This window comes from Pantherophis guttatus, chromosome 2 (genome assembly GCF_059756535.1).
Source record: "Pantherophis guttatus breed Tessera chromosome 2, ASM5975653v1, whole genome shotgun sequence".
NCBI lineage: Eukaryota > Metazoa > Chordata > Lepidosauria > Squamata > Colubridae > Pantherophis > Pantherophis guttatus.
Window position 1 is genome coordinate 258,199,868 of NC_142064.1, and position 15,547 is coordinate 258,215,414.

The 15,547-nt window shown below is 38.1% G+C and overlaps 1 protein-coding gene across 1 annotated transcript; it reads left to right on the plus strand.

Annotated features, from left to right (window-relative positions):
* The first annotated feature begins 618 nt into the window (after window positions 1-618).
* Window positions 619-14,618, plus strand: LOC148115655 (vomeronasal type-2 receptor 26-like). Its single transcript, XM_087885212.1, has 5 exons — window positions 619-897; window positions 2,632-2,889; window positions 7,287-7,514; window positions 12,123-12,249; window positions 13,596-14,618. Exons 1-5 carry the CDS (start codon window positions 619-621, stop codon window positions 14,525-14,527), a joined length of 1,824 nt encoding a protein of 607 aa, XP_087741338.1. The 3' UTR covers window positions 14,528-14,618.
* The last annotated feature ends 929 nt before the right edge of the window (window positions 14,619-15,547 follow it).

A 15,547-nucleotide genomic window follows, 5' to 3' on the forward strand; every position in this document is an offset into this window, starting at 1 on the left:
ATTGTGTCATCTCCTTCCCTCTGTTGCACTCTATCCATCTTTCCATCCTTTCCAATATTTCTTTCCAACCAATGCCTTTACCTATTTTATAAGATGTTGTGGCTTCAGTTTTACCTTTGCTTCAAATAAAGGAATATATTGTAAAAGAATTGAAGGAGGACAGAAACCTTATGTGATAAGTTAATGTTTCAGCTGTAGACGATCACATTAAAGATTTTTGAATATAGGGCAGTAACTCCAAAGCCATTAATATTTTGTAAATGGATTTTACAGGAGCTAGAAAATACCACTTGCTCAAGACTGAATCCAGTACTTGAATCTGGCCATTAATTGTCTCATAGGTAATCCAGTAGGAAGAAATCATAAAATATTGTGAGTAATATATGTATATACACTTAATAACACTCTACTTTCAGCATTCCAGATGGTTGCAAAGATCTGGTTCTTTCTATAAGGTTTGAGCTTGGATGAGGGATTCAGTTGAGAGGATGTTTGGTCTGACACCTTGGAGGAACGCTATGTTTTCATTTGTGTTTTATCTATGATATGCTTTATGGATGGATGTGAGCTACCTAATGACATTGTACAAATAGGCTATTATTTTGCAGTAATTCGATGATGTTCCACCTCACCCTGCTCTTCTTCTTGACTGTTCATAAAATCAACCAGAGCCCAAGAGTGTTACCCAATATCACACTGGGTTACAACATCTATGATAACTTCCTCAATGCCAGGATCACCTATGAGGTCATGATGGACTTGCTGTCTACAGGTCAGGAGAATGTCCCAAACTATAGATGTGGAAGACAAAAGAACCTGCTGGCAGTTCTTGAAGAGATGGATACTGAATTCTTTGATCACATTTCTACTTTCTTGGGCATCTACAAAATTCCACAGGTATGAAGCTAAAATGAACTTAATTCCATGTTGTATGATCTTCAAATTAGCCTAGACTGCAGACCTCATATTATCTCCAAAACGTAATTAGATATTAAAATACCTGAAATAATTTTGTTTCCCCCAAAAAATGCATAGATATGACTTTAGTCTCCCTGCCACAACATGACTTTGAAACAATATCTTTAGCTTGTGACTTCTCCATTTCTGCCACTAAAGAGCCTTTCTTTAAAGAAATGAAAAAGCATGTAAATGAACTCAGGTCCCATGGTAGAATGTCTACTAATGTCGGGGAAATGATAGAGAAATATTTTGGCACACAAATGCTTGGAGAAAGGGCATAGTAAAATGTGGCCTGTTGCAAGATTTTTTTGCTGAAATACCCACAATAGCAGTTTTGGGAAGTGAAAGTGTGAGTTTGTCAAAAGTGATAATAAAATGAGTGGGAGATGGTGGTTGTTTGGTATTTTAAAAATGGGCATGACAAAGAAAGACAAAGGAGAATCAAGGATGTATAAGTGCTGAATGAGTGAGCTATAAATTGAAAAGTTAATGACTGGTACCAAAAGGATGGGTTTGGTCATAAAAGCATAGAAAAGGTTGTACTTTATGTACGTACATAATGACATCATACTGTGTAACAGAATGTCCTTTGCATGGTCAGTATCCAACTTGTTGCTGACAATGTACATAAAAAAGGCAGTATGCCTGTGCAACTGCATCCCATCTATAGGAGTCTCCATGTTGTTGAGTTAAAACACCATGTCCAAAGTCCTTTCTATATTGTAGAAGTCCCAAAGCCAAGTACTTTTTAAGGTCTGCCTTCAACTGCTCAAATGCCTGTTGATGTATAGAGCCCTAAGCAAAAGGATCAGTCATTGTACTTTCATAGAGTAGTTGGAGTTTCGCACTAGAGTGTCTGATTTAACAGTCACTCTGAATCTGAATGTGGTTCTCTCTGTGTGTATCCCTGTTAAATCATGAGCTTTCTCTATTCTAATATATTAAGATTCTCTTATCTGACCTGAACCACTTGCAGAACCTGATGATCTACTATGTAGCTGATCCACAGAATGTGTAGTGCTCACTCAATTGAGCCTCAATTGTTGACAGCAATAGTGCCTCACTGCATCCATAACTGTACGTATAGGGTTTGAAATGTAAGCTGCAGGCTGCAGAACTGTATGCAGCCTGGGGATCACCCATGTTGATCACCCATAGATTAAGTCAGAGTTCCCTCGCCTCAGAGGAAACAAAGAGGAGCAGAATAGAAAATATTAAGGGACCAAGCTAAAATTATACAGTTACTTTTTTCTATAAAATTCTCTCAGCATTAGAGAAAAGCCCTTATACAGTATTTAAACATCTATCTTTTAGGATTAGGATTAGGAGCCGCAGTGTTGCAGTGGTTGGAGTGCAGTACTACAGGCTACTTCTGCTGGCTGCAGGCTGCCTGCAATTTGGCAGTTCGAATCTCACCAGGCTCAAGGTTGACTCAGCCTTCCATCCTTCCGAGCTGAGTAAAATGAAGAGCCAGATTGTTGGGGGCAATATGCTGACTCTGTAAACTGCTTAGAGGGGGCTGTAAAGCACTATAAAGCAGTATATAAGTCTAAGTGCTATTACTATTAAAAGTGACACTAACTGCCAATATATTCTCTTTCATCTTAGATCAACTTTGGTATTTTCAGCCACATACCTGAGCCAAAGCACCATTTTCCTTTTTTCTACCAGATGACTCCAAAGCAAGAACCTCCTAATTCAGCAATTGTCAAGCTGCTCCTTCATTTCCGATGGACATGGATCAGCCTCCTTTCTCAGGACAACGAAAGAGGAGAAAACCTTAAAAAAAGTTTGGAAACTCTAGCTGTAAAAAATGGGATATGCATTGTCCTCTCAGAGGCCATCCCAGCAACGAATGTGGATATACGTACCGGAAACATGTTTGAACAAGAAAAAAGGAAAATAGTAGACCTTCTAATCAACACTGAAGTAAAAATTGTAGTTTTTCAACTGGATTTTCAGGCCACAGCAATGCTAGTATCAGTAATACGTGATAGTGAAAGGAAGAATACATTCATTGCAGAAAAAGTGTGGATTGCAACAACTTTGTCATATTTATGTGTAAAAATGTTTTCCAAATATTTTGATCTCCAACATAAACATGTTTTGTTTTCCTTCCTCACCCAGACAAACAGGGGACAATATTATAATTTTAGTTCATATTCCTCTACAGAGAAACAGTTTGTAAATGAAGCGTTTCAGTGTTCCTTTTCAAGGTCTGTGTTGTCTAAGAAAGTTTGGGAAAGATGCACAGAAAAAGAGAGCAGCCTATTACCACCCCATGATGTGCTTGCAGGAAGGGTGACTGAGGATGGCTCCGGTATTTCGAAAGCAATCCAAGCTATGGCCTCAGTCCTCAATGTTGTCTCTTCCTCCCAACTGAGTAAGAGGCGAATGCAGGTTGGAGACCATCGGTCACTCCAATGTATACAGCCATGGCAGGTAAGACTTCTTCTTTGAGATTTCACTGATACTCCCAGTGGTGGGATCCTACCGGCTTAACAACCAGTTTGGTGATTGTGAGCTTCGCTACACATGCGTGCACAATTGAATGAAAAATCACTTCCGCATTGGTGCTAGGGAATTAAAACAGCTGAGGCGTGACAATCCGTTCTGCCGCGCTAATCAGCTGCGAAGATATAGATAAGTAAAGCTCAGACGGGTGGCCCCAACTGATCGTTGGAGAGAACCGGTTCGCTCCCAGCTGATCATTGGAGCTACCAGTTCAGCTGAACTGGTCTGAATCAGTAGAATCCCACCCCTGGGTGCTCCCCTTTCACTGTATAAAATTGGACGCAGAGAAGGGTGAGACACTCCAAACAACAATTGTCCAGTTTATAGTATTTGAGAATGACAGAGACATTATGGGAATAACTCTTCCAAACTGAAACTACCTGGACTGGTTTAGGATGCTGTAGTGACAGAGACACCTCAATAGTGACAAAGCAATTTTTCTCATTTGCAAACTAAATGAGCTTCAAGATACTCTAGCAATCCTCCAATCAGGTTCTTATGGGTACCTAAAATGCAAATATGTCAATATTCAATCACCCAATCAGAGTAGAGCTGGAAGGGATCTTGGAGGTCTTCTGGTCCAACCCCCTGCTCAAGCAGGAGACCCTATACCACTTCAGACAAGTGGCTGTCGGATTCGACTGGAAACGTCACAGTCAGGGATTAGCAGGCTCTGATGAGCCTTGCGACATCCCGGACTGACGAACCGCTGCCGAGGGGTCTTCGGACCGAATCTGTCCTGTAGGGACAGGGAAGAAGGAGAGGCACCTCAGAAGACCAAGAGGAACAGGCAAGTTCCTTGGAGGTCAGAGGGAACTCTCCCTGACTTGGCAGCAGGGGGCAGTGGCCATTGCGAACGCCAGTAAGCTGGGGCAATCAGACTAAGCATTGTGCAGGAGCTGCGAATTGAGCAGAACATTGATGCCAGGTGAGTGACAACCAGCTCATAGGCAGAAAAAGAAAAAAAGAGGACTTTTAAATCAGTTATAAATGTCCCAGAGGAATAACAGTGGCTACTGGGCGTGGGGGAAAGGATGGAAGAAGAAGATTAAAGCGGAAACTATAAAGTGACAAAACCTGATCAGAAAATTTTTTGTTTTTTTTTTAAATTAAAATACTTGGAGGACTTTAAAAAATTAGAAGAATTAAGAACCTAGAAAGAAATTGAAAAGATCTTTCTTTATTTTGACAAAAAATAAAGGGGAATCTAAAAAGCCCTGTAATAGAAGTTTCATATTAAGGAAAAGAAAAGGGGGGGAAACGGACTTTGAAATTTTGAATTAGACTATAAATTGACTTGGTGAAATAAAAACAAAAAAGAAGAGGATAAAAAGATAGTGAAGATTGGCGATGTGGATTATAAACAAAATGGATACTTTTACAGAACGTTGATTGGAATTGTGGACTCTGGAGAGACACCTCCAGGCGAAATTGGATCATTACAACATTGGACTCTTATTGTTGAAAAAAATAAAAAACTTTGATGGTGATAACCAGCTGTGAGAATTGCTAAGGAGGTTTTGTTTTGTCTGCAAGTGACTTGACTTTGATGATCAAAGAAACTGGATTGCAGCAGGACTTAAAATTGGAATAATACCAATCAAGATATAACAAAATGGAGCAGGAAATAAAGGAAATGATGAAAATGATGTATATGTCACTGAAAGCAGAAATAAGAGAAATAATTGCAATACTACAGGGAAGATCTGATGAAAATGTGTTAGACAACACTCAAGTGGATAAAGAAATGATGAATGAAAAGCAAGAAAGAGAGATTAAGAATAAAGATGAAGATAAAGACAAAGACATTGAAAACTCAACTGATTATCTTGGTAATAATAAAAAAGAGAGGAAAATTAAGAGTAAAGGAGGAAGTTTAATAATAAAGGTGAAACTTAAAGATTACATTGGGATTAACAATGGAAAGAGACAAGTAGGAAAAAAGGGGTGGAATAGAAATAATAAAAATATGAATGATTACACTGGGATTAACAGTGAAAGAACAAAAAAGAGAAAGGGATGGAGAATAATGGGAAATATAAAATGCAAAAGATAAGAGTGCAGGAATATAAAATGCAAATAAAAAGATGGGAGAAGAAAAAGAAGAAAAAGGAAAAAATGGGAGAAAGGGAGAAAGAAAGAGAGAAACATTGTGTAGGCACTTAGAATTAAAATGAATTGATGTAAAAGTTTTAGAAATAAATGAATGTCAGAAAAGGTAACAATTGAGATTATGATTTATTTAGAAATAAGAATAGGTTGTGACAGATGGAGTACCTATGAAATTGTGAATTAAAAAATGAATTGGTAAGGAATTGTGATATATTGTATGCATTTAGAATTAAAATGAATTGATGGAAAAGTTATAGATATAAATGAATGTTACTTAGAAATGAGAATAAGTTGTGACAGATGGAATATATATGAAATTGTGAATTTAAAAAATGAATTGCTAAGTAATTGTAATTAATTAGGGAAATTATAACAATTGGAAATTATAACTTTTAAGATAAGAGATAAGAATATAAATATTCAATGAATTGAAAATTGAATTTAAGATCTATGAAAATGTAAATTAAAAAATGAACTGATAAAAAAAATTGTGATATATGGAAGGTATTGAATAGTAATAATGAATTAATTAAGTTAATATGAAGTAATGGCAACATGTATGGGTTTTCAAGAATTGAAACAAGATTCAGAAATATAAATAAGCTTAATACATAAGATTGTAATAGTTGGAACATCTGAGTAAAGATTTATGCTTAATTGGTTTTGTGACCAAAATAAGGGAATTTAAGGAAATAATTGGGAACTATATTATGTTGTGAGAATTTAAATTTAAGGGTTCAAACTTAGGGGAGAAAAAGAAAAATTGAATTATACCAAGGTTAGAGGTTAGAATGAAGGGCAATATCAGTTTATTAAAATTAGAAAGAAAGAAATACTATGGTAAAAAATGAATATATAAAATTATGTTAAAGATGAACAAAAATTTGAATAAATTTATGACCGGGCCAATATTCTGTTCAGAAAAGATGCATTGTATCTTTGTTTGTGTGTTTTAAAGTAAAAAAAAAAACCGTTTACAAAAAACAAAAAGACAAGTAGCTGTCCAGTCTCTTCTTAAAAATCTCCAGTAATGAAGCCCCCACAATTTCTGAAGGCAATCTGTTCCACAGGTTAATTGTCCTCGCTGTTAGGAAATTCCTCCTTAGTTCTAGGTTGCTTCTCCCTTTGATTAGTTTCCATCCATTGTTTCTTGTCCTGCCCTCTGGTGCTTTGGAAAATAAGTTGACCTCCTCATTCAGTTTACTTACAGTTTGTTAAGAACAGTTTATTACGTGTTGCTAGAAGAATTTTCAGCTAAACTGGATCGCCAAATGAAGGCCACAGGATAACTGCTCAAAGTAGATGTGAAGTTAATTTCAAAAAGCCAGATAGTGAAACAGATATTGAGTGGTTTGAAAGTGGTCACCCCTTGACATATAGAGGCAGCAGTACTGATAGGGAAGTAGTTCCTTTATTTGTTATTTTTGTGGATGTGCCAGCTGATGTGTTTGCTCCAAGAAACATCTGGAAATCCAAGGAGGAAATATAGATTTCCCACCCACATTGTATGGTAATCCTTTTATTCATTTTGTGTTGTTAAATTGTTAGCATATTGGGGGAGCTGTGAAGGATTTCTATACCTAGAGAGGATTTCATTAGTTATGATTATGTTGTCGGTGTTTGACAATTTCCTAGTGAGAAACACATTAAGCTGGTTTCAGGTGATGTGCCAATAATGTGATTTTTCTATGTCTTTGCAGCTTCATTGGTTTCTGAGAAACTTTCAGCTTCACAACACTTCCAGAGATGGGATTTATTTGGATGAAAACGGAATTCCTACTGCTGACTTTGACATCGTGAACTGGAAACCATCTTCCAAAAATTCTGTTCCTTGGGTGAAAGTTGGGAGTGTAGAAAGAGAAGGCTCCTCTGAAGTCAAGGTCTCCATCAATCAGAGTGCCATCCTGTGGCCAATATCATTTGGTCAGGTAGGTGGAGCTGCTTAGTTTGAGATCTCCTATTTTTCTCCCAACATTTTCTGCTCCAAAATAATTCCTTTTTTTTTATTTATTTATTTTTTTATTTATTTTTAAACATAAAACATAAAACAGCATCTTTTTAGAGCAAGGGTTTGATCCGGTATAAAATAAGTATAAATTCTAAATTTCATCAGTTAACATCTTAAAGGGGAAAAAAAGAAAAAAAAGAACAAATCTAAACCCAATTTTTTTCATTCAATCTAACATCTTATTCTAACATTTAATATCACCCTAAATCTTAAACTTCAAATCTAAACAGCTCTTTATAATATTCATTTATCATTTTAACAATCAGTATTTCATATATTTTCCTTACTTCAAAGACCCAAATCAGCTCAATGTTTCTTTTAACTCACATCTAATAATCAACATAAAGTATTTTATTCCTCTCTTAAGAACATTTCAAAATCAGTAATTGTTCTTCAGAAATAGCTCCTTCACTCCTCCTAGGTTTATTTTTGGCTGGATTGCAGCTTAATTAGCTGGTTTCCAGGGATGCTTTCCTCCACTCCTAACCTATATTTCGCTGGTTCACAGTTTAGCTTTAACTGCTCCCCAGTATTATCTCCTCCTCTCCTCCTAAGTTTATTTTTGGCTGGTTCACAGCATAATTTGCTGTTTTCCAGGGATGCTTTCCTCCACTCCTTACCTTATATTTAGCAGGTTCACAGTTTAGCTTTAACTGGTCCCCAGCATTGTCTCCTCCACTCCTCCTAAGTTTGTTTTTGGCTGGTTCACAACTTAATTAGCTGTTTTCCAGGGATGCTTTCCTCCACTCCTTACTCTATATTTGACTGGTTCGCAGTTTGGCTCTCACTGCTCTCCAGCATTGCCTCCTTCACTCCTCTTAGGTTTATTTTTGGCTGGTTCACAGCCTAATCAGCTGTTCTCCAGAAATGCTTTCCTCCGCTCCTAATCTTATATTTGACTAATTCACAATTGAGCTTTGATCATCTGATCCCCAAAATCATACTTCTTTGCCAATTTAAAGGAATAATGTGTTTTAGTATATATCTTCTCTCCTACTCTCTCCTGAACTATTAATTTTCTTTAAATTTCTCCCATTTCTCATTTGTTTCTTGTTTTTCTATGTAAAACAACATTTTAAACCATTTTCAAATCCATTTTCTGTAACCATTGGAATGCTTATTAATATATATATTTTTTAAGAAATTCTTTCAAAATATCCACATTTTTTGTAGTTTATCTATAATGACATTTCTCACTTTAAAATAGTCATAAAATCTATAAACAATTCTTGGTAATATTCAAAGCTTCATTCACGTTTTCTTATTTTCTATAAAGAACAATATTTTAAACCATTTTAAAGAAACAATCTTCTGTAATCGTTGAATCTATCAATGATTCTTATTAATAATCAAAAATTCATTCATAATCTTCATATTTCTTGTAGTTTTTCTATAATCACATTTTCCCCACCTTGAAAATCACTTCTCTTAATAATAGTAATGAAAAGTAAAAGTGGGAAAGAGAAAGGGAGAAGAAAAAAGGAATAAAAGTATAGCAGAAAAAATCAAAAAGAGAGATTCAAAAAGAGAAAGGGGAAAAAAAGGAAAACAAAAAGAGAGGAATATAATAAGAGGATATTTTAAAAAGGAAAGAAAAAATAGAAAAGAGAGAGAAAGAAGCAGGAGAACGCTCCTCCTTACATTATTTAGACATCAATTACATAGAAAGTATTTACATCCATTTTAATCAAACTGTGGTACTTTTCTCATCTTGCTAATCTGTCCAAACTTTCTTTCTTTTTTTTCTTTTCAGTTCCAATATCAATAAAGTTATAAAGACTAAAGGATTTAGTTCTTTTGTATTCCATATATGGTATCATCATGTCTTCTTGTGGGGCTCCACCCTTCCCTTATGTTAGAACACCATTAATCAGTGATTTTAATTGTTCCAATTAATTTCTTTTTTTCAACTGTCCATAAGTAGTCCAAAGACATCTAAAATCAAGCCTCCTTATTTTTTCCTCAAAATAATCCAATTCTGGAAGCAAGAGACAAAGTTTCTTCTTTAAACAGCAAACTTTCCACAGTTGCAATTTGCACTTTCATTCTCTCAGCCATTTTAACTTCCTCTGCTTGTTATTCTCATAGCTTTTAAAAAAAACATTCTGCTTGTTTCCTCTTCTCCTTCTTCTCTCCTTCCAAACTAATCCATTCTCATTAAAGACCAAGAAAATATCAAATTTTAAATCCATCCAAAGGGACGTTAAATTCCAAAAGCAGTCAATTGGTGCTATTGTCCTTTAATGGGTCTTCTCCTTGTTAATTGTTTAAATTCTTTGCCCAAATAGTTCTTAGCCGCTATTAGAGCCAGGGCATTATTAGTATTTAAATCTTTGAAGACTGTTCTCTCCTGGGCTAATCCACACGGCATTCAAACATCTTTTGCTCCTGTGTCTCCTCCTGCACTTTGCTTGTCCTGGCTGCCAAAGCTTTGGGGAAGCCATCATGGCTGCCTCTCCCACCACCGCCGGCGCAGAGGGCAATCCTCTGGCCCCGAGGAACCTGCCCGTTCCTCTCAGCCATCCAAGGGGTCCCTCTCTAATCCCCTGTCCCTCCAGGACAGGGTAGGTCTGCAGACCTGCCGGCTGTGGCTTAAAAGACAGGGTTTTCGCAGGACTCCAAAGAGCCCCACTATTTTCCCGTCCACTCTCCGCGCGCCAACCGGAAGTCCAAAATAATTCTTATTGATAATAGTCCACACACCCTCCAAATAACGAAACCTAAAGCCCCTGTAATTCATAGTATATTACGTATCTTTAGAGGTTTTTTAGTAGTTATCCACAAATTGAAAACTGCTACATCACCGGTTGTGTTGGGGCACTTACAGTCTTCATTATTAAGTCACAATATGATTTCATAATGAATAAACTATGAAACAATCTTATTTTCAATAAGACAATAACCAAAGTTTCAAGAGAATAGTCCTGTCAGGGCTCCGACGAATGCCCTAATTAACTCATGAGCCTCGAGCCAAGTTTCAAAAGAAATCCAGTTATTTCTTAGGAGCACCATGTCGGCGGCTTGCCAAGTGTAGTCAACTCTACCGCATGTAATTTATGACTTAACTATGACCCTGTTACCCCACTCCTCCCAGGCTGTGTCATAAATCACATTGTCTAATGAGGCACTTCTGCGGACTGTAGAAACCATGCCTCACAAACTGGCTCTGGTAAACTGATATCTGACCTTGGAGGAAGGTATGCATGGAATGTGCTTGTAAACATGACTGCTGAACTGCTCTGACAGTTCTCCCCCCTTTCTGCCCATGATAACTCGAGAGCAGACTAGAAATGCTTTGAGAGTTGACAAGTACATTGAATTGCACAAAAGAAAGATATCAAGTTGAAAATGGGGTGGAGGAAATGAAGTCAGTTACCAAAAAAATCATTTATACATGATGATACTGTTAGCCTTGAAGCCATTTTAAGAGCATCTTCTGGGCTGCCACAGCAAGGCCGGTTGCACCTCTGGGAGTGTGAGAGATGAGACAGAGATAGCTGGGAGACCTGGGGAAAGAACTTTGGGTTTTGATTTGAATGGGGGAAACCTCAGGTCCTTCAGTCAGGTTTTCACCAGCTGTGTCAATAGGACATTCCTAATAAATTCATATTTTGAGGAAACTCTAGGCCTCAGAATTTTGATTACTTTCAGTCTGTTACTTGGAACTCTGACAGATACAATGTGCAGCTATGCAAGAGAAAGATAGGGACTCTTGCCACAATAAATAAGCCCAGATTTTGGAAGTTTCCTCCTTCCACCCCCACAAAAAAAGAAGAAAGTAGATATAGCCTTTCACACATGCAGTAAGGACAGGCACCTTTTGCAATGGAACCATCTTTCTTCAGAATGTAGAAAACAGTGTGTCATCATTGACTCACTATGCAGCCCTGCTTGCAACCAGATAACAGTAATGGGAGGAGGGAGGGAAGACATTGGAATTTAAGAGGAGGTTTGGGGGGAATTCTGGAATGCAAGAGTGCAGCCTGGAAATGTGAGAAAAACCCCCCAAGGTCATTGACTGGAAATGTCTGAAGTAAACAGGCTGTGTCCAAAATAAAGCAAGTGCAATTGATTAGTGGACAATGGACAATGGGAGGCCCAGGGGCAGGGTGAAAAAAGGTTTTCCTATACTGTTTGTGTGCAAAAACATCAGAACTGGCTTTTCTACTTCCGTTCCCATATGGCTTTTCAGTAAAGTTATACTCCTGGGGGAAAAAATGTCCCAGGAGTTTCTTTGGCTGTTTAATGCAATGGGATAATTGACACAATGTTTCTGAATTGATAGTAAAGATTTACAGAGAAAGAGAATCAACTTTCATTTACCATTTCTGTGGAGAGTCTTATTCCATAAAGGTCACTGTTAGATGATACCTCCAACAGAGAGAAAGGATAGAAGATGGGGGTATCCATCAATAATTGCTATGCCACTATTCCTTCGCTGAGTTTGTTGTTTTCCAGAAACCAGTTCATTGAAATAAACCCATATAATTCATATGTTGCTCTGACTGATCTTTATTGTTATAATTAGATAGTGCCTTCTTCTAGATGTACAGAAAGTTGTTACCCGGGACATGCCAAGGTTATGAATGAGGGAACACGAGTTTGTTGCTATGACTGTTCTCTGTGTACGGAAGGAACATTCTCTGAGAAAGAAGGTAGGTGGCTTTGGAAAAAAAGAGACATATTCACGATGCAGTCAAAAGTCACTTGCATTTCTATCAGTGTTTGGTAAAGATGTTTTTTCCCTACTATTTATCAACCTAATTAGTAGCATAGTATGCTTATGATTCCACAAAGTAAGAAAAATGGAATTTCTGAAAGTTCCACAAACTTTTTAAGGATTGGTTACTATCACCCAATTTTTCATGAAGATTTGGCTATTAAATAAATAATGAAAAACCGCTGAAATCTCTCAGATAATTATCTTCTTACCTGGTATCAGGAAAGAAGAAAAGTCTTCTGGTCAGCAGAAATGTTGAATTATTTCTTGAACATGATTTGGCCTGATTGTGGTGTAGGCCGCCCTGGAGATGTACTGAGCTCCAGCATGGGTTCTTTTCTAGCCCCAGGTCAGCCTTGGGGTTTTAAGAGCCACACTCCATAATGAACATGAAGTGGAGATAAAAATTGGTTCTAATTAATACCATTTCAATCAATGTACAACAACCTCTCTTTGTTGGAACAATCAAGTGAGCAAACATGATATAAGAGCCCAGAGTGCATCCTTTGCCGCTATGAAATATGCAATGTAACAAGACAACAATTGCATTCCAACAACAATTTAGTTAATTAAAGCCAAAATTCTAAATTTGTGTCCATCCGATGTAACTCATTTTCCATAGCACTTCCTCACTATTTCTCATAGATCATATAGAATAGAATAGAATAGAATAGAATAGAATAGAATAGAATAGAATAGAATAGAATAGAATAGAATGGAATGGAATGGAATGGAATGGGATGGGATGGGATGGGATGGGATGGGATGGGATGGGATGGGATGGGATGGGATGGGATGGGATGGGGCGGAACGGAACAGATCAGGACAGGACAGAACGGAACGGAACAGAATGGAATGGAACAGAATGGAACAGAACGGAACAGAACAGAACAGAACAGAACAGAACAGAACGGAACGGAACGGAACGGAACGGAACGGAACGGAACAGAACAGAACAGAACAGAACAGAATAGAATATAAACTTTATTTGGCCAAGTGTGATTCTGTCTCTCGACCAGAAGCAACACAGTAACAATAATAAAATATAATATAGTATCAATAAATGAGTAGTAGAGAAGATGAAAACGATTAATGAAGGATTTATCCATTAATATATTTTCTCACATTTCCTACTTAGGTTTGACTAAGTATGATGGATAAGTATTTTCCAATATGTTCTCCACTTCTGTCAATATCTTCTCTCACCCCATCATTTATAAAAACATGTTTTATGTATTGTTGTAGTAATTGATTTCATTTGTATTTCCTATAATTCTATAGACACGTTTTTCTGTTTTTCAGATGCAGCCCATTGTGAAAAGTGTCCAGATGATCAGCATTCCAATGAGAAGAGAGATCAATGTATCCCCAAGGTTATAACTTTCCTGTCCTATAAAGAAAATTTAGGTCTCATCCTGATTCTTTTTGCCTTTGCCTTATCCATAACTACTGCCTTTGTTCTGGGAATCTTCATTAAGTACCGAGAAACTCCCATAGTCAAAGCCAATAACCGGGACCTCACCTACATACTCTTGATCGCCCTCCTGCTTTCCTTCTTGACCTCCTTTCTATTTATGGGTCGACCTAAGAAAGTTACCTGTCTTCTTCGACAAACCACCTTCAGTATTATTTTTTCAGTTGCTGTTTCTTCATTGCTGGCCAAGACTGTCATGGTGGTGGTGGCATTTCTGGCCACAAAGCCAGGCAGCATGATGAGGAAATGGCTGGGAAAGAGTTTGGCTATCTCTATTGTCTTGTCCTGTTCTGGGGTTCAGGTGGGCATCTGCCTTGTATGGCTAGGAATTTCTCCTGCATTTCCAGATTTTGACCTGCATTCCCAACCAGGACAGATCATCTTGCAGTGTAATGAAGGCTCAGTTACCATGTTCTACACTGCCCTTGGCTACATGGCGTTTCTGGCTACCATCTGCTTCATGGTGGCTTTTCTAGCCAGAAAACTCCCAGGGACCTTCAATGAAGCCAAGTGGATCACCTTCAGCATGCTGGTTTTCTGCAGTGTTTGGATCTCCTTTGTCCCCACTTACCTGAGCACCAAAGGGAAATACATGGTGGCTGTGCAGATCTTCTCCATCCTGGCCTCCAGCCTTGGTTTACTGGGCTGCATCTTTGTCCCCAAATGCTACATCATTATTCTGAGACCTGATATGAACACTAAGGAGCATCTAATGATGAAAAGCTATGTGGGCTCCTGATTTTAGAAGCTATTTTTGTATAGGCTGCAGGTATAAAATATTATGTCTTGTAAAGTAATCTCCTTTTCGGGTGTTTTAAACAATCTTTGTCCATCAATGTGAGTGCTGAGTTATAATGGCTAACTATAGGTAATTTTGGATTATTATTATTATTATTATTATTATTATTATTATTATTATTATTATTATTATTATTATTATTATTATTATTATTATTATTTCAATTTGTATACCGCCCTACTCCTGAAGGACTCAGGGCAGTGAACAGCCATAGAATAAAACATATGAGTACAAAATTTAAAATAAAATAAAACGAATTAAATAATTTGGCTGAAAATTTAAAACCCCAATAATTTAAGACCAAATTTTGGTTGTTGAGGTTGTTGAGAGTGTGGTTGCGGGACAGCTTCCCCAGTACCTGGATGAAGCGTCGTATCTGGATCCGTTCCAGTCGGGTTTCAGGCCTGGGTACAGCACGGAAACGGCATTGGTCGCGTTGGTTGATGATCTCTGGAGGGCTCGGGACAGGGGCTGCTCCTCTGTCCTGGTCCTGTTAGATCTCTCAGCGGCTTTTGATACCATCGACCATGGTATCATGCTGCACCGGTTGGAAGAGTTGGGGGTGGGAGGCACCGTACTAAGGTGGTTCTCCTCCTTTCTCTCCGACCGGTCGCAGTCTGTGTTGACAGGGGGGCAGAGGTCGACCCCGAGGCCCCTCATATGTGGGGTGCCGCAGGGATCGGTCCTCTCGCCCCTTTTGTTCAACATTTATGTAAAGCCGCTGGGCGAGATCATCTGTGGTTTTGGGGTGAAGTACCATCAGTACGCGGATGACACCCAGCTGTACATCTCCACCCCGGACCACCCCAACGATGCCCTTGAAGTGATGTCCCAGTGCCTGGAGGCCGTACGGATCTGGATGGGGAGGAACAGGCTCAGGCTCAACCCATCCAAGACCGAGTGGCTGTGGTTTCCGACGTCCCGATATAGTCAGCTAGTGCCATCGCTGACTATTGGGGG